This window comes from Micropterus salmoides, unplaced genomic scaffold, assembly GCF_014851395.1.
Source record: "Micropterus salmoides isolate LMB-PRFRI ecotype aquatic unplaced genomic scaffold, ASM1485139v1 Ms_hic_scaffold_7, whole genome shotgun sequence".
NCBI classification, from domain to species: domain Eukaryota; kingdom Metazoa; phylum Chordata; class Actinopteri; order Centrarchiformes; family Centrarchidae; genus Micropterus; species Micropterus salmoides.
The window spans coordinates 10,304,067-10,323,580 of record NW_024044459.1 but is presented as its reverse complement, the minus strand read 5'-3'; the positions used below and the strand labels follow the sequence as shown (position 1 = coordinate 10,323,580).

The 19,514-nt window shown below is 39.8% G+C and overlaps 1 protein-coding gene across 1 annotated transcript in view; it reads left to right on the top strand.

The window, feature by feature from the left end:
• The window catches only part of rasgef1ba (RasGEF domain family, member 1Ba), a 31,903-nt gene extending 16,502 nt beyond the window's left edge, over nt 1–15,401 (top strand). The window contains exons 6-14 of the mRNA XM_038703039.1: nt 694–768; nt 1,717–1,812; nt 2,165–2,267; nt 4,188–4,267; nt 5,839–5,934; nt 8,987–9,082; nt 9,670–9,793; nt 11,222–11,294; nt 13,778–15,401. Of these exons, the coding sequence (XP_038558967.1) occupies nt 694–768; nt 1,717–1,812; nt 2,165–2,267; nt 4,188–4,267; nt 5,839–5,934; nt 8,987–9,082; nt 9,670–9,793; nt 11,222–11,294; nt 13,778–13,802 (768 nt within the window). The 3' untranslated portion in view covers nt 13,803–15,401. The remainder of the gene's footprint in view (nt 1–693; nt 769–1,716; nt 1,813–2,164; nt 2,268–4,187; nt 4,268–5,838; nt 5,935–8,986; nt 9,083–9,669; nt 9,794–11,221; nt 11,295–13,777) is intronic.
• Nucleotides 15,402–19,514: the final 4,113 nt, after the last annotated feature.

Sequence of the window (19,514 nt, the reverse complement as noted above, 5' to 3'; positions counted from 1 at the left end):
CCCATGATATATCAGAATTACTGGTTCTGGATTAATTATGTAATCCTCCTGAATATATCTGAATAAAAGTAGCTGATGGGGGGGGGGCACCTTTTCACATTTTCATTTGCAGAAATTTCAGAAATGTGCTTAAATGTTTTAATGGAAATTCACATATCAGTTATAGGATCCAACCATCATAGAAGGGATCTATTAAGAACCATTAAGTACCATCAGCCCTAATTAACTCTTGAATTGATTAAAGCAGGCCTTTTTTAATTTTAGCTGAACAGCAGCTCTTGTTACCACAAGTTACAACTAAAGGATAACGGTGAATACTAAAATGTAATGTTTACATGTGCCAGTAAAGAAGAGCCTTGATGTCAGTTAAACAACAAGGCTATCTAAAGAGCTAGCAAAAGCTAACACTAGCCACCTGGTGCTATGGCTATACTGCTAGCGTGCGATTTGTTGCTTATGAATTCAACTGAATTAAAGAGAAAGAACATTTACTTTTTTCTTTTAGAACTTTCAGTCTCTCTTTAAGGGGGAACCATGTCCACTCCTTTTTAGGCAACAATCATAAGTTTCCTAAAATCACCTTATGATGCCATCTTAAAGAAGGTGATGCAAAGTCTTGCAGAACAATTATCAACATTCACCCAACTAAAGATGGATGCAGGGAGTTGATTTTCCCTTTTCTTTCCTTCTCAGGAGAGACTGAGTTACATCGGACCTGAAGAATTCGTCCAGGCCTTCGTCCAGAAAGACCCTCTGGACAACGATAAGGTAACGTCTGCATTCTTTTCTAAGAATAATTTGGCAGATAAGAGAAGCATAGACAGTGGTTATGCAACCTTTCTTTTTTTTTTGCCCGAAATCCTGTGTGCAGACCTGTCTCTGTCTGGTGTGGGTTAGAAGTGAGATGGCCTAGTTTCCCGTCCAGACAGATGTTAAGTTTACACAACACAGAGACTGGCCCGCCGCACGGGTCAAAGTGAGGGCAGGGGATTGCTAGACTGTAGCGGCAGACCAAATATCCGCTCCTCACGCAAACACACACACTTAGACACACCTCACTGACAATTTCTTCAAATCATCCCAGTGTCTGGATGAGAAGGGCATACATGCACCTCATCTCCTAGCAACCCCCACTGCCAAGGGTCTGTTTTGGGGAGGGGTGTGTGTGTGTGTGTGTGTGTGGTGGGCTCTCTTGTCTGGCATTCGGCTGCTAGGCAACAGCCCTTTTTTTGGAAGCGAGATGATTTGGGGGGGTTAAGGCTGCCTTTGTGCCTTAGGCTAGCCTGCCTCGTACCCCCAACGAGCCACTTGGAAAAGATGGGAATAACTCTTTGTGTTTGCATGTTAAAATGCAATGTGTCCACTGGCGGGAAATACTACACGGGGGCAAGTGGCATAAGGCCAAAGGAATGTGTGGAATTAGATCAAGAGGAATCCACACAAAGGACAAGCATGCATAATGTGAATAACATTGTCCACCATTTCTATTGCTTTATAGAAGCGAATGAAGCGAGTGAAGTTGAGCGTGATTGGCCACACAGGTTCACTTAGCCAAGAGTTTCTTTTTTTATGGTCAGTGACTAAGGGAAGAAGAGTGAAGGAGGGAAAAAAAAAAAAAAAGAAGCAAATATCAGCATTATTTTTCCCATTCAGCACTATATATTTTTTGCTTTGCAGTTATCTTAAATGTTAATTGAAAGTCTGTTGTTGTTGCAGAGTTGCTTCAGTGATCACAAGAAGGCCAGCAACCTGGAAGCTTATGTTGAATGGTTCAACAGACTCAGTTATCTGGTGGCTACAGAAATCTGCATGGTGAGTAATGAGCATGAGGCCTGGTTCACTCTTGAATGAGAGAGTGCTTTGCAATTACCGGTTGTTGTTGTTGTTGTTGTTATTATTATTATCATCATCAAATAATTTCAATGAATAGTTAATAAAGAATAATATGTATGGTATTGGTAAATATGCTTGAAACAAAAAAACAAATGTCCCATTAAGTACAAGAAAACCTAAGAACTTTCTGCATTGTACTTTAATGATGATACACTTTTTAGAAAACAACCTGATTTCAAAAACATTTACGTGACAATTCAAGTGAGTCCTGAGGACTAAGTTTTTTTGTTTGTTTGTTTGTTTTTTTTAATGTTCCCGATGGTGTTATCAGCCTGTGAAGAAGAAGCACCGAGCCCGAGTCATCGAGTTCTTCATCGACGTGGCACGTGAATGCTTCAACATAGGCAACTTTAACTCCCTCATGGCCATCATATGTGAGTTGGTGTTTTTGTCCCCTTCCCTCTATGATAACATGGCATATGATTGTTGCCTTTATTGTATTGTCAAACAGGACAGATACTTAAAGGGATTCTTTGTATAATAATTTTGTTCTAAGGTAAGTCTTCAGTAGTTCATGCAGCTAATCGTCTTGATAGAATTTGGTCAGTTTCTCATGGCTTTCTGGCGTTGACATAATAGGTGTCAAGAGAGTTATTTTGTGACAGTGTCTTTATGTAGCCTACCTGTTCTTAAATGTGTTGGTTGATATAAAAAAATAAGGTTATAGGATACAGATATCAAACCAACCAGATGCTGAACGTGTCTTCAGTCAGGAGAGAAGTGTATTATGGTAGAGCCCTAAAGTACCTCAGTCAGTTTAGAGCTCTCACTGGAGGTCCAGCCGACGGGCTCCGGGGACACCAGAGATGTCTCAGTACTTTGAGGAGAGGGCATCTGGCCATCCTCACAGGCCCGAGGGTTGGGGTGGGTGGGGTGGGGCAGCTGGAAGAGGATGCAGAACAAACCATCCAGGCAGATGGTCAGCACTGACCAGAGAGAGTGAGGTTACACCAGGGAGGAGGGGGATGATGAGGGGGTAGAACAACGCAGAGTAGAGGATATTGGAGTGCCAGCTGTTCTGTCTTTCTCCCCAGAGAGAAAGAGAGAGAGCACGCCACAGGCAAATCCCTTCTCTACCAGCCTCGTCTCCAGGGAACCGCCAGGGTTAGACAGCGTGTTAGTGATGTAATAAAAGGGTTAGTTCATGCAAATTATGAAAACCTAATTTTTTAATTCACCTTAAGCTGTATCTAGCCAGGCTTTGGTTTTGTTTTTCCAGGTTTTGAGTTTTTAACCCTCAAAGCGGATCTGATCCAGTAGGGACAACTGATCCAGAAAATAGAAATGATATTTAGACTTAATTCAGACCCAAACAGAGGGAGAACATAGGAAAAGAAAAAAAGCAATACTTCTCGCTAGTAAATTGAATTTATACTTGTTACAGGGCTCTCGCTTGGGTGAGAGGACATGATAATGAAATCGCAAACATGAAAGTTGCAAATTTGGTGAACCGGATTAGTAAAGTCCTCTAGATGGATAGCTCAGTGTTTGGGCAGAGAATCTTGTGTGTAATTTAGGTGAAGTGACCATTTTTTTAATAAAAAAAGTACTCCTTCTTATAGTGTCTCTTTGCTTCTGCGACATTGTGTCGGTGCTGAAAAGGAGAAGTTATCAACAAAATATTAATGCTCTCTTAAAGGGGAGTGTGTGTCCCAATGGGACAACTACCACAGCCAACACCTGTCTTTTAAACACACACTGGTGTCTTTGTAGATGGAGTCGTTTCCTAGGCGAGACACGTTCTGACACACGCTGTCACATGCCGCCATGGTTGGGTTTTCATTCATTTGGGCCCTGCAGCGCTGAAGTGTCATGTTAAATCCAAACTTAGTCCTGGGAAGTGGAGTGAGTTCAGGATAAAAATGAGGTGTTTTATATTTAGTTTAGTTCTTTTGTTGACTACAGGGTTGTTCTGTGTTGTTATTCTGCTCTGACGGTGACCCTCAGTGCCTGAATCTGCACCAGACACACAAACACACACACACACAGAGGATTACCATATGGGAAGCAGAGCGCTGGGAGGGGAAACGAGGCGTGTGTTAACGCCATTGTTCCCGTGGCCTTTTGGCTCGCTGCATCAGAAGAAACAACAGTAGAAAGAAAGAAAGAAAGAAAGGGGTGGGGTGGGGGTTAAAAGATGACTGTCATTGAAGGAAGGGTGGAGGGGGGGATGTGCGTATATCTGGCTGTATGGGGAAAATGCCATGTGTTAATGCGATCATGTTTGGGTGTTTTCTTAGACGTGTGACATCTCTCTCACTGTCTGTTTTTGTCTTGCTGTGTCCGTCTTGCAGCTGGGATGAACATGAGTCCTGTGTCTCGGCTCAAGAAGACCTGGAGTAAAGTCAAAACAGCCAAGTTTGACATCTTAGAAGTAAGTTTGCCTGAAAAGATTGAAATTTGGCAGTTTTGAACTGTTTATGGACATAATACATCTATCTGCCGACATATTTTTATATCTTCTCTTCAGTTTTAATTGTCCGACTCTGTGCACTGTGGGTGTTTTCCTGTGTGCCCACACATATTATCAGCTCTGTTTTGTTGTGTTTGACACTGATGACTAACTGTGTTGTGGGCATGTGGGGGAGCTTCTTCTTTTCAGTGAATTGTTGGGTTAAGTGTAATGACAAAGACAGATAAACACAGTCGTGCTGAAAGCTCTTGCAAACATGGATCTGAGTAGGAGAGCAGAGATTTGCTGTGACTCACACAGATAGAGAAACTCAATGTGTTTGAGTTGAACATAGATATTGATATTCTGGTTGGAACTGCAATTACCAATCAAAACATTAGGTTGTACTGTATAGTATTGTATTTTACTTTATAGGAAGTGCACAACGAACCGGTCCCAGAAAAGCATTACTTTCTCCCCTTGATAATTTAAAAATGAACATTATAGCAGAATGTTGTTGCACATGGTTTCATGTGCAACAATATTGAAACTTCCCAGAGTGATAGTCTCAGCTTTCTATGCAAAATCTTCTCAACTTTCATTTGACCCAAATGGTCTGTGGACTCTTGTTGACTCCTGTTGTTTTGACATCTAATAATTACCACAGGTTTGGATTGTAATCCCTGCGAAAAAATCACAAACTATTTTACTTTTTATTGAAAATACAAAAACCCAAAGTAGCAGTAATCTAAAGAGACTTGTTCCTCAAGCCACGTCCAGAGTAAGGCATCAGAAATGACAACAAACAGGCAAATCTGACACCCAACATGTCGAACTGACGAATCCATGGGGACGAAGGCAGGTGGAGGGAAAGTTACCTGAGGAAACCCCAGATACTGCAGGGAAGACGCTCTCTGAGCCCAACCTTTTGAAAGAAGAGATCTGAGGTGGAGACGAGTCAGGCTGGGAGCCTCTGTGGGATCTGAACGCTTTCAAAGACTCCGTTCTTTAGGTTCCCTTCATGCCTCGTTGGAGTTCATCCCCGTCTTTCTCCCTCTCTTTGTCGTTCTCTCTGTCAATCACACACCTACTCACCTCTTTACTCGTTTGATGGTTTCCTTTTACTCTCCTGTTTTGTCCCTGTGAGCCCTATTTGAGGTGCATCCTGAAGTTTCTGTCCCACAGAGTCATAATTTGCTGTGATGGCTGGCTGCGTGGAGTGAATGTGCTCCTCTGTTTGTTCGAGGTCATAGACTTGATGGCTACATCAAATCACATGACTCAGACAGGATTATTTCACTGAGGGTTTGAATTACTAAATTGTGGTGCGCCACAGGGGTTTGTAAGAGTTTGTGTACAGGACGGAGGTAGTTCATTTGACAGTATTGTCCGAGTCATAGCATCACAACAACAGGAACTAGAACTCTCAGGGTAAATGCAATGAATATAATTACTTGATTACTTGACCTGGCCTCAATTCCACTCCACTTTCAGCTACTCTCCTCGTCTGTGTTTGCGCTCAAACTGACGCTGTATCCTTTTTCTTTCCGCAGCACCAGATGGATCCTTCCAGCAACTTCTACAACTACAGAACCGCGCTGAGAGGAGCCACACAAAGATCGATCACCGCCAACAGCAGCAGAGAGAAGGTGAGGCCGCCACACACACTGTACAGTACATACACGATTGAGCTGTAGGACCATCACACCACCATCATAGAAGGGGAATTTCCTGAATTTCGAATATTTGAATATAATCTAAAAAAAATTGAATTTGTTCACCTGTGGTTCTGCTCCTATCTAAATGCACTATGCTGGGCAAAACATTTTCAATTCTAGCACAACTACCACCACTGAGGAATCAGGTCAAGGTTTGGATAAAGTCTGAGTCAATAGAGTCCAATTTGTCAAAAGGTTCATGCACATTTATTTTGTACTGACACATCCAGCCACCATTTATATAGACCCCAGAAGTTTGAACATCTGCACTCCAGATTTTGGTTTACGTTTCAAATATTTGGCAGCAGCTCTCATCCAGACCCACTTAGAGTGAATAATCTGGGATTTGGTGTCTTGCTAAAGACCGTTCAACAGCTGCTGGAGGAATGAAAAGTGACCTTTCAGTTTTAGAATAAGCACTCTGACCGCTGACCCGCCCTGAACAAAGTGTTGGTGACGCATGTTGCAGCAGAGATTACAGTTATGTAAAAACTTGAGACAGTTATCACAGCGCCTTTTATCTTCACTTGAACTTGAAGGAAAGGAAGGCAAAGCAGAAAAACAAACCATAGCGCTGCCACTCGTTGTGCCTTGTTATCGTCTGGGAGCTGCGTTCCCATCATGTTTACAGCATCAGCAGCCACTGGACTTGAGTCCCACTGAATGCATCCTGTTGCATAACAGTGTAGCGCAGAGGTCACGTTATAAGAGGAGGGTCTTGGTTTCCTCTTCATCAAACATGTTGAGGGGGGGGGGACAAAACACGGTCGCCTGCCAGATCACATAGTGTTCTCTGCAGCTCCTTGAGTTACCCGCCCCTGACCGAATCTGAACCAGCACAGAGCTCGTGTGCTTCCAGACGTTAGTGGTTAGTCTCTCTTCACACGTCACATGTTGAATGAGTGTGTTTTGTAAGGAGACAGTGTGTACTGTAAATATGTATCTGGCTCCCTGGGGTTTGTGAGGGATGTTGTTTTGGAGCTCAGAAATGCAAACTCGTACGCGCACAAGAGGCCGGGGTCATGAAACGGAAAGTTCCCAAGAAGTCTGGTATGTTCTTGCCCTTGTGACCTCTTCTTGTGGGTAGGGATGGGGTGGGTTGTTTATAGTCTTAGGCATCCTCAATGCTGTTGACTCTCAAACAAAGCCTGTTTTGCTTGAGTTTTGTTCTTTGCTGTTTCTGTGTTGCTTCATTTACTTGAAATAACACTTTATAAAAGAAGCATGTAGAAAATATTTCACTTTACACCCAGATGGGCCACATGCTGTTGCTTGTTTTAATCAAAGTACTGCAAACGTGGATGATTAATTAAAGATTTCAGAAGAAGCTCTGTTTGACTGACACACTGGGACTATGGATATCGTCTTTATTGATTCATCTTTATTTTTATATAACCATTAAGTTTATAAAATGTCAGAAAATATTGAAAGTTCACAAATCACAAGTGCGCCAGAGCCCAAGGTGACGTCTTCAAGCAAAAAATCCTTAAGCTGCTCTATCAAATCTTCTGCCGAGTAATAGTTTGAAAGTAATTGTTTCAGCTCTTAAGAGAATGATCAAAAAGAACGGACTCTAACAAATGTAAAAAAAACTATTAACAGCGCAGAAAAAAGAAATATGGACCGATTACAGTCCTTAATTTCCCACTGAAAAAGGAAAAAAAATAACTTTGACCAGCTCTTCAACAACTATTGATAACCATCAAAACTATAAAGATCAATTTTTTGCCTGAAATCCAGACCTGGCGCCCTTCTGTCTCCAGCCCCTCAACATCCCTGATGTATCCCGCTGTGAAAACGACTTCCTCTCTGCTCCTGTTGGGCACTTTTCCCCTCTAAAAGTGGAACACGGGTGTACAGTCGTGTGTACATGCATGACAACAGTCCTGCCCCTACAGACCCCTCTGACTACACTATGTGCAGACTCTCTGACTTCACTGACTTAAAGTTAACTGGTTGTGCGCTGCGGGATGGTGTGGAGGCACGCAGACAAGCTTACAGTGCAGGCCCAGCCAAGAACAGAGTTAAAGAGAAACACATCAGATGGATTCACTGGCTTGGCAAAACATCTATTTAGTAGAAAGAACTAATGAGGAGAGGGTGTGTGTGGTTTATTCGAGTGCAACCTCCGACACAATCAGAGTGACTTTGCCTCAATAACACACACAGAACGCAACAAAAATGTGCATCTGCTAAATTGCTCGGTCTACTGCTTTCCCTCTGGTATTTTAACTTTTAAAAGCTCCACCATCATGAATGTTTGATAATCATGGGTGGGGATGTGTTGGGACTGTCAGGAAAGAGGTGACACACCGAGTTCTTTTTATAGGTCACTGTGTCACATTGCAGCATCTCTCGACACTCACACAAAAGTCTGTGTGTGTGTTTATTTATCTGCCCTAGCAACAGATAAATGTCAGCTTTAGCCAGCCAGCCGGTTTGATTTCCGGATGGTTCATTCCGTGCCAGAGGAGAAGGAGAAGAAGTAAAATTTGCTTTTATTTGAATGGAGTCTGGTGCTTCGTCCCAACCGTGCTCTCCATCAACATCTGTGTTAGTGCACAGACATGCAGTGACCTGGATCATTGTATGAGGGTGGCGATGAATTATTTAAAAAAGGACTTTAAAGGGGAATTCTTCTTCTCTGGAAAACATCCTCTCTACTCTAGTCTCACTTCTCCATTTTTGGTCGGAGAAATGTGTACTAGGTAATTTCTTTTAAGTTATTACAGATTGTATTTATAAATGCTGCTACAGGCCTGTAACAATAAGAACCTAGCGGGTTTCTTTTGATGTGATCAGAACAGAAGAGGCCCCTCCCCCTCCGGAAATTATATTAAGCATGGGAGCTCCTCTTTTTCAATTGTAATCCTTTTGCTTTTAATCAGTGTTTTTAGAGATTACACACCTGTAAGCCATGTGGAAATCCCCCTTGCATCTCCTCAGTGAAATTAAATCCCTTTCTCTTTCTGTTGTCTTGCAGATAGTCATCCCTTTCTTCAGCCTGCTCATAAAAGACATCTACTTCCTCAACGAGGGATGTGCCAACAGGCTGCAGAACGGACACATCAACTTTGAGGTAAACTGAATTTGAAATTCCCCAGAGGGAGTTTCCCCGGCGACAGATTACAACAGCTGACTTCTCTGTGTCAGAAAACGTTACTGCGTTTACTACACACGGCAACGGATTTTATTCTATTTATTTCCACTTCCCTAAAGAGCGTCAGGAATAGAGAAGTCGGACTTGCGTGTGTAAAGTTCAGCTGTGTTTCCATGGAACAAACATAGCATTTCCACTGGTCTTTGGTCACAGCTACTCTGAATCAGACACTATTTTAAGGATTCATTCTATCCTGGGAAACTCAGCTGATCCCTTTTTCTGTCCTGCCCTGTTATGACTTATAAAGCACATCATCATCAGCACACATTAACACTTCAGAACAGCTGGCTATAACCACAGTGTTGTAACTTTAGGTCACTGAGCAGCTTCAGTTCGTATGCATTGTTGAAAGGCAGCATGACAATTTTACCATCTAGCTCGTTGTTTGGAGCATGGACTTAGTATATGCATATTTGATTATTAATACTTATGTATTGTACACCCTTAAAGATAAACAAATGTCTGAAATTTAACCTATATTGTCTTGTATTTTGGTTTTATTTCAGAAATTCTGGGAATTTGCCAAACAAGTGAGTGAGTTCATGACCTGGAAGAAAGTGGAGTGTCCATTTGAGAAGGATCGCAAGATCCTGCAGTACCTGCTGACCGCCCCAGCATTCACTGAAGATGGTATGTTTATCGATGAATGAGTGGATTATATAGGATCACAATCCAAGACTGTTAAAATAGTTTGACATTTGGGGAAAATCACACTTTCTAGGATGTTCAGGTTGGTACCACGCTGTATGCGTACAGGCACTAGCTAAACAATGTGGACTGGCAGCAAGGGGATGGTTTCCGTGACTCTCTCAAGTGGAAAAACATGCCTACCGGCTCACTTACTCACATTATATTTTGTAGAAATTAAAAATGACAAGTTGTTTTTTAACCTTTTGGATGGAGCCACACTATCCATTTTTCCATGCTTCCAGTCTTTAGGCAAATCAGCTGCTGGCAGTATCTTCACATTTACCTTGGCTGTAAAGATGGAAATAAGTTTAAAAACAGAAGCATATTTAGGAAAGTTACATGTACATTAACATAACTTTGTCATATCAGTAAATACTCTTTAACTACTGTTATTATTATATTATATTATATTATATTATAAATAGCTGATTACCGTCTGTAATAACAGAATGTAGGTGTGGATTAAAAAGTGTTTTGGATATAAATAACCGGAGAAAACACGGTGGTGTACTCTGTGTCCTCTGATACAGTAGACCACAGAATGACTTCCTTCCTACTAAACATCACACACACCTTGTTATCACCCGTCAGCACTGATAGTTTCTGTCTCCTTTAATCTACACCAAAGTCGTGTGTCACTGGCTCCGGCTCTTATCACCTACTTATCAGAGAGACGGGGAGGTCTGTAAAATCCCCCTGCAATGAAGTGCATCGACCGAACTGACCAATCAGCTGTGTGCGCTTCTTAACCACAACACTGTCATCCATGGGTGTCAGTGTTGGGTGATAGTGAGCATCAACCAACTGCCTGCCGCTGCTAAAAAAACAAACAAGGAGGTTGACGTAAAATAAGTCTTCAGAAACCAGTAACTTGATTTTCAAGATTTACTATGAAGATTAAATCTAAAGGCTACAAAGTTCCATCATGTGGGACAGTCATCAGCCATTAGGACTTCAGTAGACGTAATGGAGCATTGTCATAACAAATATTCAATAATATTGCTTTTATTTTTATGGATATGCATAAACTAAGTTATTTTTTTTTCTACAGATTTCCTTTGAAAAATAACCCCCCCAAAAAAATTAAAAACTGTGTTTATGTCCCCACCCATCCAAAATTAGTTTTTCCTGCAAAAACACACCATCTATCACATACAATACTTCCAGTATTTGAACACCTTATGAAAGTAGAACTATTAAGTATTACTGATTTTCTTGACTTACAGTTAAGGCTCATAATATTCAGGGCTCTGGCTCACATTAGCAGTCTATTTGCATTTTCTTCTGCTCCACGTTCTGAGTGTATGCCATGTTTAAAAACAAAATCATTCAAGAAAAGCTAATGATGTTTTGATTTTCTCATTGCAGCTTTGTATCTGGCATCATACGAGAGTGAAGGGCCTGAGAACAACATGGAGAAGGACAGATGGAAGTCTCTGAGGTGTGTATGAACCCCACACCTCCCTCTCTTTACACACACACACTCACCCCTCAGGGCTTTGGAGTCTTTCAATCACGGCTGTCACCCCACGTCCCCTCCTGCCTCCCCGCTGACCAGGCAGACCCGGCGGGATGTAGGTCACACGCTGATGCTGACCTGCACGCTATTCAATAAATGCATTAACCGTACGCACACAGGTGCTCATCATTCTTCTTGGTCACACCATCGCTTGCATAGACGCACGCAAAGGACATCAGTCATTTTCACACAATTACGTCCTATGAACACACACCGTACCCCCTTATCGTGTGTGTGTGTGTGTGTGTGTGTGTGTGTGTGTGTGTGTGCGCGAGAGAGAGTGAAGATGGATGGGAGAAAATTGTCTTTGTTCATTCGGCTCTAACTCGTTGAAGAAATCCCCAGAGAGCTGACAGAGGGATATTTCCTCATGCTTCAGCATCACACACTACACTTTAATTGACAGAAGCTGAGTCTGGGACGTTTTGGTTTTTCTGCAGCGACAGAACAAGAAATCCTGTCTGGTGCATCACTTCCATTAAGGTTTTAGTTTTTTAACTCTATGGAATAAAAGTGTGTGTGTGTGTGTGTGTATCTATCTAACATGTGAATAGTTGTGGAGTTACAGCCACATAAAGTAAGGGGGCAGACTGTCCTAAAAGATATCGCTTTAAACACAGATGATGAGCTACACATTAGATTGGTAAATAAAACCACAAAAGTTTTGAAGTCTTTATTTGGATCTGCATTAATGTCAACACAAATACAACAAATGAATGTGTTTCTCAGATCAAATTATAACAATGCTTTAACTAATTTGTGAAAGCTCAATTGTTTCTACCCTCGGTATGTCTGGCAAAGAAGTGGCTGAACAAAGGTGATGTCGCCACCAACAGAATCCTGTATAGCAATTAAATTTTTTTATTTTTTAAAGATAGTAAAAATCCAGCAGTTATGTGAAGAGTAGTGAGTGAAACTTGGACTACAATAAGGTACTCGCATTTCAGGTCTGTGCATCCGTCAGCTTCTTGTAGAATTCTTCTGCCCCCTAGTGGTCAAATATATTAATGAATGTATATATATGTGTATATGTATGTATATATGTATGTGTGTGTGTGTGTGTGTGTATATATATATATATGTATATATATATATATATATATATGTATATATATATATATATATATATATATATATATATATATATATATATATATATATATATATATATATATATATATATATATATATATATATATATATATATATATATATATATATATATATATATATATATATATATATATATATATATATATATATATATATATATATATATATATAAAAAGTTGCCGGTTATTGTTTTTAAAGTCATCCAAACCCAGTTTACTCACAGATTATTTTATAAAGACATACATAAATAAACTGAAGCAAAAAAAGATACAGAGAACATGGAAACTGGAATATGAAAATACAACAGTCAGACATTATTTAGACAGTGAACACATGATTCATAGCTGACAGTCATGCTGCAGGTTGCCAAAAACAGACCACCACACGCACCCAACCACCCACATGTAGATGTATGACTCATATCTGCTGGCAGGGGTCAGAGGTGAGAGCAGGTTTTGGACCCAGAGCCCTGTGACTGTTTGGTTAAGGCCCAGTAATGCTGAAGCTCTGTGTGTGTGTGTGAGATTGGTCACGTTTCCTGATCGCCTGCCAACCCTCTCTGCATCCCCCTGAGCTTCGCCTCCGCTGCGACACGATCTGTCACTTTATTGTAGCCGAGCTGCATCAGCAGAACGTGCTGCTCAGCTATGCAAACTGTCTCTTCACAAACACACACACACACACACACACACACCCAGAAATCCGCTAAATACAAACTGTTGCTACAGCTTAGATTGTGTTTTTTAAAATCTAAAATATCCTTGTTTGGTGGAAAGTGATGTGTTGTTTGAACATTGTATCCTCCCATTAAAACAAGAAGTGTGGGCTATTGTAAACCAGCTTTAAACAAGCTGTCATTAAAAATGTTACAGTTGACACTTTTTGTTTTTTGCTGCATAGTTAGAATAAAAAGGGAATAATCTGAGCATTACTTGTCGGCACAATATTTTGTAGTTTGCTCAAAAATCTAAGAATTAGTGATGTGAGTTGCCTTGAAATTTTAGGTTTGCTGATTTTTTTTTAATTTTTTTATTTAATTTTTTTAGTGTATTCAATTTTCTTATTTCTATTCTGAACATTTTTAGTTGTAGTTTGAGCCTCAAGACTAGAGTAAATTGTAATGAAATTTTCTACAGAGTACCAATTAAAATCATGTCTCTTGAATTTAAATGGTTTTTTTTAAAAACAGCTGTGGTGAATGGATATGCATTTACATTTCTTCATTTAGCTGATATGCACTTGATTCTTTCGGTCTTGTGACATTAACAGTGGTTTCTTTCTTTTCTCCACAGATCCACTCTGCTAAGCAGGGTCTAAACTTCTCTGCTGAAGAAACCAGAATAAAGACAAAACCCTGACAAGCGAGCTGTTGTCCAAATGAAGTATCCCCATGTTAGAAGGGAAATGACAATCTCTACTTTGGCTGGCGAGGATCTTTTGTGTTCCCCCCAGCTTCAGATTTCTATTAAGCTCTGCTTTTCCTTACCCTCTTGCTCTTTGTGCTGTATATTTCAGGACAGCTCTTTTTTTCATCTCTTTGTATGACTTTGTAGTCTTTTTAAAAAAAAAAAAAGAAATGCTACAAACCTTCAGAGTAAAAGCCGAGGGGTGCCAAGGTGCTTTTTCTTGTCTGAAGCATTTCGCCCTGATAAACTTTCTGTGAGTGTAAATGGAGACATTGGGCTTGTTTGTTCCCCTGCTAGTCTAACACATTCTTTTTCCACTGAAGCTACAGAGTTAGCTGCTGGTTGGCTAACTCAACAGAAACGCTACTCATGCTGGTTCCATAAGCCAGCATCCTTTGTATGGAAAACTCAAACTGTGCCCGCAACACTTGTTTATCATTAAGCTAGCCATTATTTGTAGTTTTGCGTCATCTCCTTCCTTTTGAATGATACCTGAGGATCTCTCATGTCATGTTTCTGAAGGTTTTGTTTGTTAATTGTGATGTGTAAGAAAAAAAGTGCACTGGCTGCAGTTTAAAGATGATGTATTAGAGTATTATGTTTGTGTTGTATAAAGTTGTGATTTTCTTAAGCAGGAAGCAACAGTGTTCCTTGTCATTACCTTTGACACACTCGAGGCCTCAGTGTGCTTCGAATTAAGGCATCAGCAAGCTTCAACCTAAGTGTGTCACGTATGGTTGAACATCATCCCAAACCCCCTTTCCCCCACATCTCCCGAGCACTTCATTTGAAGCATACTGAGGCATGCAGTAGTGTTAAATGGAAGGTGTGATGGTGTGTTTCCTGTTGCTCCTGATCATCAGTGTTAAAATAGCTCTGTACTGCTGAGAAGATGAGCCCTGCTGTGGGCCACCTTTCGTACTTCCCCCTTTTGTTCCTGCTCTAACTTAAAAAATGTGCGGTTAATGCCCCCCCCCCCCCCCCCCCCCAGTCAGAAAAGTGAATGGGTTTCGTGTGGTTGAATAATGTGAACTGAGGATTTCTGTTTAAACCCCTACAAATGCTAAATGATGTTCTTACTGTGTTTTTATTTTTCATACTATTAAGTAAAGTTTCTCCATATTTGTTTTATTTATAAATCTATGTGTAGTCACATTGTGTCATGCCAATATGTACTTTTATTTTATTGTTATTTAATTTTGTACTAGGTACATAACATGCTTAAGTAGTAGTCAGATTTGGCTTAACTATTATTTTTTACACAAGATTGTATGAGACACTTATTTTTCAAGGTACCAGCTCACAGTATGAAGTTAAATAGTTTTGACTGACGTCTGCTTTGCCTTGACTGCTCCTCCCTCAACACAGAGTGCTGTTGTGGTTTATTATGTGTTCCCCCCTCCCTGTGTTCATTCGTTTGTATTTGGACTGTTATAATGGAATGGAGGAACTGTTTATAAATTAATTAGTAGTGTTTAAAAGAGTTAATAAAAGAATGTTTCGATTATTATCATGTGACTGTGTTTTGTTATGGACGTTCAATCTTGACTTGTGGATGTGTAACAAAACAAATCTACGCTCATGGGTTCACTTACTGGCTTTTTGAAGCTTTCTACCGCATCGCACTGATGGTCCAAAATTTTAGTATATTTTAAATTGTGATCACATGCTACAGATCAAACATTGTCTTAAAATGACATTGATTAAGATTCTCAGTTTAGACACTTATCAGAAAGATAAGTCCATTTGTGTGTGATATTTCAAGAAAAGCTACCCTTTCACAGTTATGTGAAGAGTAGTGAGTGAAACTTGGACTACAATAAGGTACTCGCATTTCATTGTCAGCTTCTTGTAGAATTCTTCTGCCCCCTAGTGGTCAAATATATTAATGAATGCAGAGATGATGAACAATCATTATCATTCAGCATGGGTTTTTGGATCCACTATTATTTGTTACAAACACTGAAACCCTTCACTGAGACACTTTAGGTTTGTTTTGTTTGCTTAGATGAATTTGGTGTCAGTTGTGGCAGCGTCACTGAAGTGATGCATCACATCAAGTTTGAAGCAAACCTGTTGAAACAGCAGTGAATGAGCACTTCATGCAGTGGAAAGTGGACGCGCCAGTGGTGAAATGCTTTGCCTCTCTGGTTCCTTTGTTATGAAGAATCACAGATCATCTGGATCCAGGAACAGACTGCATGAAAAGAAAGTTGTGGGGTTGGAGTTAACAGTGAATAACACTTCACACTTAAATTACATAACCTATAACATAACACAAAGTGCCGTAATAGACAATTCCGTATAAATCAGAGACCTGAAAAACAAACAGTGAGTGAAACTGACTTATTGAAAGTACAGAAGTTATATAACAGAGAAAAAATGAAAAGCAATAAAAAAAAAACACTTAAAGAACTATATGGATGGACAACATCATAAAATAAAAACTGTACAATCAATATTTCAGGAGGTCAGTGAGGAGACAGTGAAATAATGTGATCATGTTTTGTATGGAGGTAGAAAATAAAAATACATATTTGGCTCCACCAAGCGACCAAATTAAGTTAATGCAACTGACAGTGCTGCTGAATTACACTTCTCACTCACAACAATGCATAAAAAGATTTGAATCAATAATGAAGTGAGATGAATAGTTTTTAAAACTCATTATTAATGTAAAAAAAGATTCATACGTGCAGCCACGATCACATCACGCTTGCCATCCTGCTGACACGTTGCGTGTTACCATATGTGCCAAAAAACGACACCAGCGTGAGAGTAAGACAGCATGTAACTGTTTTCTCTGATCATGTGTGCTCCTGGAGACAGAAAGATAAATCATTGTTCTTCTCCATTAATATTGCCCTGAGTTTGACATTTACTGTCATGTTCAAGACAAATCACATACGATTATAAGAAATATTACTTAGCGCGTAAGAAAAAAAGTGTGAGTTTACTCTATAGCATTAAAAAATGACACCATATTTAAGAACTGCACCTGGAACTGATCATAATGTGAAATTCAAAATAAAGTAAGTACACTATCATACTATGGTTTTTAACATGCAATTCATTGGGGGTCAAATAACATTTCAACATACAACAAATTAGATCAGTGTTCAAATCTGCATAGTAACTTACAATATCCAGCCTTACTCCAGTGTTAGAAAACATGGCATCATGCAGAGTCGTGGCCTGAAACGCGTCATCTTTTTCTATTCAGTGCACAAAATGATGAGGATGACGATGCATTAACGTAATGACAATAAAACACTATTAGTCAAGAACGTCATCATGTCAAATGTGAAAGTAGTAGTGCCAACAAACAAACAGTTACTTAATAACATGACATTAAAAACTCTCAAACTATACACTCAAAATATTTTTTCCTACTTATAAATACTATCAAGATATCACACAGGTGTCTAGTTGTTGCTGTACTATAAAAAGGCAGTTAGCGTAAACATTTTAGAAAATAATACACCATATTATTAAAATAACCAGTAAAGAATTGTTCTGTGGCATTACCTTAAGAAAATGTGACACTAAACATACCACATGCAGTACTTTAATATGTTATCTAAAGAACAACAAGGCCATTAAACACTAAACCTGTGGTTCCCAACCAAGGGGTCTCAGAAAAACACCTGTGCTACACAAAATATTTATTATATTGTTTATCTTCACACCTTCCTCTAATCTTAAATGTTATTTTCTTGTGAACAGTTTTATATTGTCAGGGCCTTAAAAATTAAAAAATTGTGTTGGTTGACCCGTGAATAACCCTCTGTCTGTCTGCACTAAACTTTAAAAATGTCATATTTTATCATGCCATCAATGCCATGTCAACATTTAGAGACAATTTAAATATTATCATGTCTCATCTGGAGTTGAGCAAAATAACAAGCCTTCTCGTCAACATCTCATCATAAATCACCACTTATTGGATTGATTTGAGGTCTAGATAATGTCATCTTGCAACTTATACGGTTAGAAAACCGGCACTCTAAGAATGTAAACACTGTAAACAACCAGAGCAAACACACGTAAACAAGAGAACATGTAAACTACAAACAGAAAGCCAGCTGGCAGGCAAACCTTCTGGCTGTAAGGTCGCAGGGTTAAAAACTGAGTCATCGAGCAGCTAAAACAGTCAATTCTTCCAGTCTGAATATGTGTTATGCCAGAATGCCCTTAAGTTACTGAAGCCCTACTCAGCCACTGGGAGAAGGCATGCATCAGAGTCAGCTACATGCCTTTAGGGTAAACATGTGTGCTCATTCAAACCATGTCCTCAGATCATTTGCCAGATTCTCAGTTTCCTCTCAAGCTCAGGTTGGGAGTCAGTGACCTGGATTATTTTGTTGTGGTCCGTGTCCTGCAGATGAATTGGCTTTGGCCACCTGCCATTTTTGTTCTGTGCCTGTCAATAAAATCTGCTGCAGGCCAGGCTGCTCTAACTAGCGTCACAGACAAACACACTGGGAAAACCAATTAATCATTTCTGGATGTGAAAGACTGAAGCTTTGGGTCTCGACATTTTCGCTTGTCCAGAAAGTAAAATGCATATGGAGACCAAAAGAGGAAAAGGATGCGATTAAAAGACAGACTGAGCATTGCACTCACATGATTTAAAACCATCTTGTACTGTCTCTCTAATCTCTTCTTTATAGCTGCTCTAATGAATATCTCTAACAACTGCTACATGTTAAAAGGTGTCACTCAGAGCAATGACCCCACAGTGAGCTTTCAGCAATGGATGTTGTGTTTTCATTTTGTTCCACTGCCCAAAAAGTGGCCCCCCAAAAACAAACCTTGATGCAGCTTTTTAAAAGTGGGTCTATGTACATATTGCCAAACAGCAAAGGGTAAAGGCTAGAACAGAGCCTAATAGTGGCACCCATAGTGTTATGACACATTTACACAGCAATCTCTGACCAAAATTTAATATCAGCTAACATTAGCCACCACACGCTACTGGTCATACCAGACCAAGTAAAGCTTCAGCAGAAAAACTATTTATAGAACACCTGACCCGAACAAGGTTGTGTTTATTTGCTTCTGAATTTAACTTTTCATTTGCAAGAGGAAGAATGTGTTGTTTCTTCTTTTAAAAGTTACATAACCACCACTTTCAACATATCTATTTATTTAACAAATAGCAACTTTAAACTACAGGCTTGAGGCAGGATTCGTAGCCAAGTGAGGCTGTTGCCATCTCAGGCACCACAGCCTACACGTTTGAAGTTGTGAACGGCTATACTTTTTGTTCCCTGGACAGTTCCTACAGTCTGCACTGACCCGGTAAAAGAACTTTTAAGTATGCTGCTCCATCTTCCTGCAACCCTCTGCAGTTAGATATAAGACTGCAAAAATAAACAAAGGTTAATAAAATAAAAAAAAGTTTAAAGTTTGTTCTCAACTGATTGCCAAAATGTTAAGTTTATGTTAAAATTTAGCCTTATTATTACAACAACTATAAAGTTTTGGAGTTTACATAACCCTTTAACACAAATACACCATTCTTAATTAACAATTTCAAAACGGTGTGTATGCAGCACACCTGACCTGCCAATCAAACGGGTTGCCGCGCACGCGAGAACGCGCACAGCAGAGGAGGATA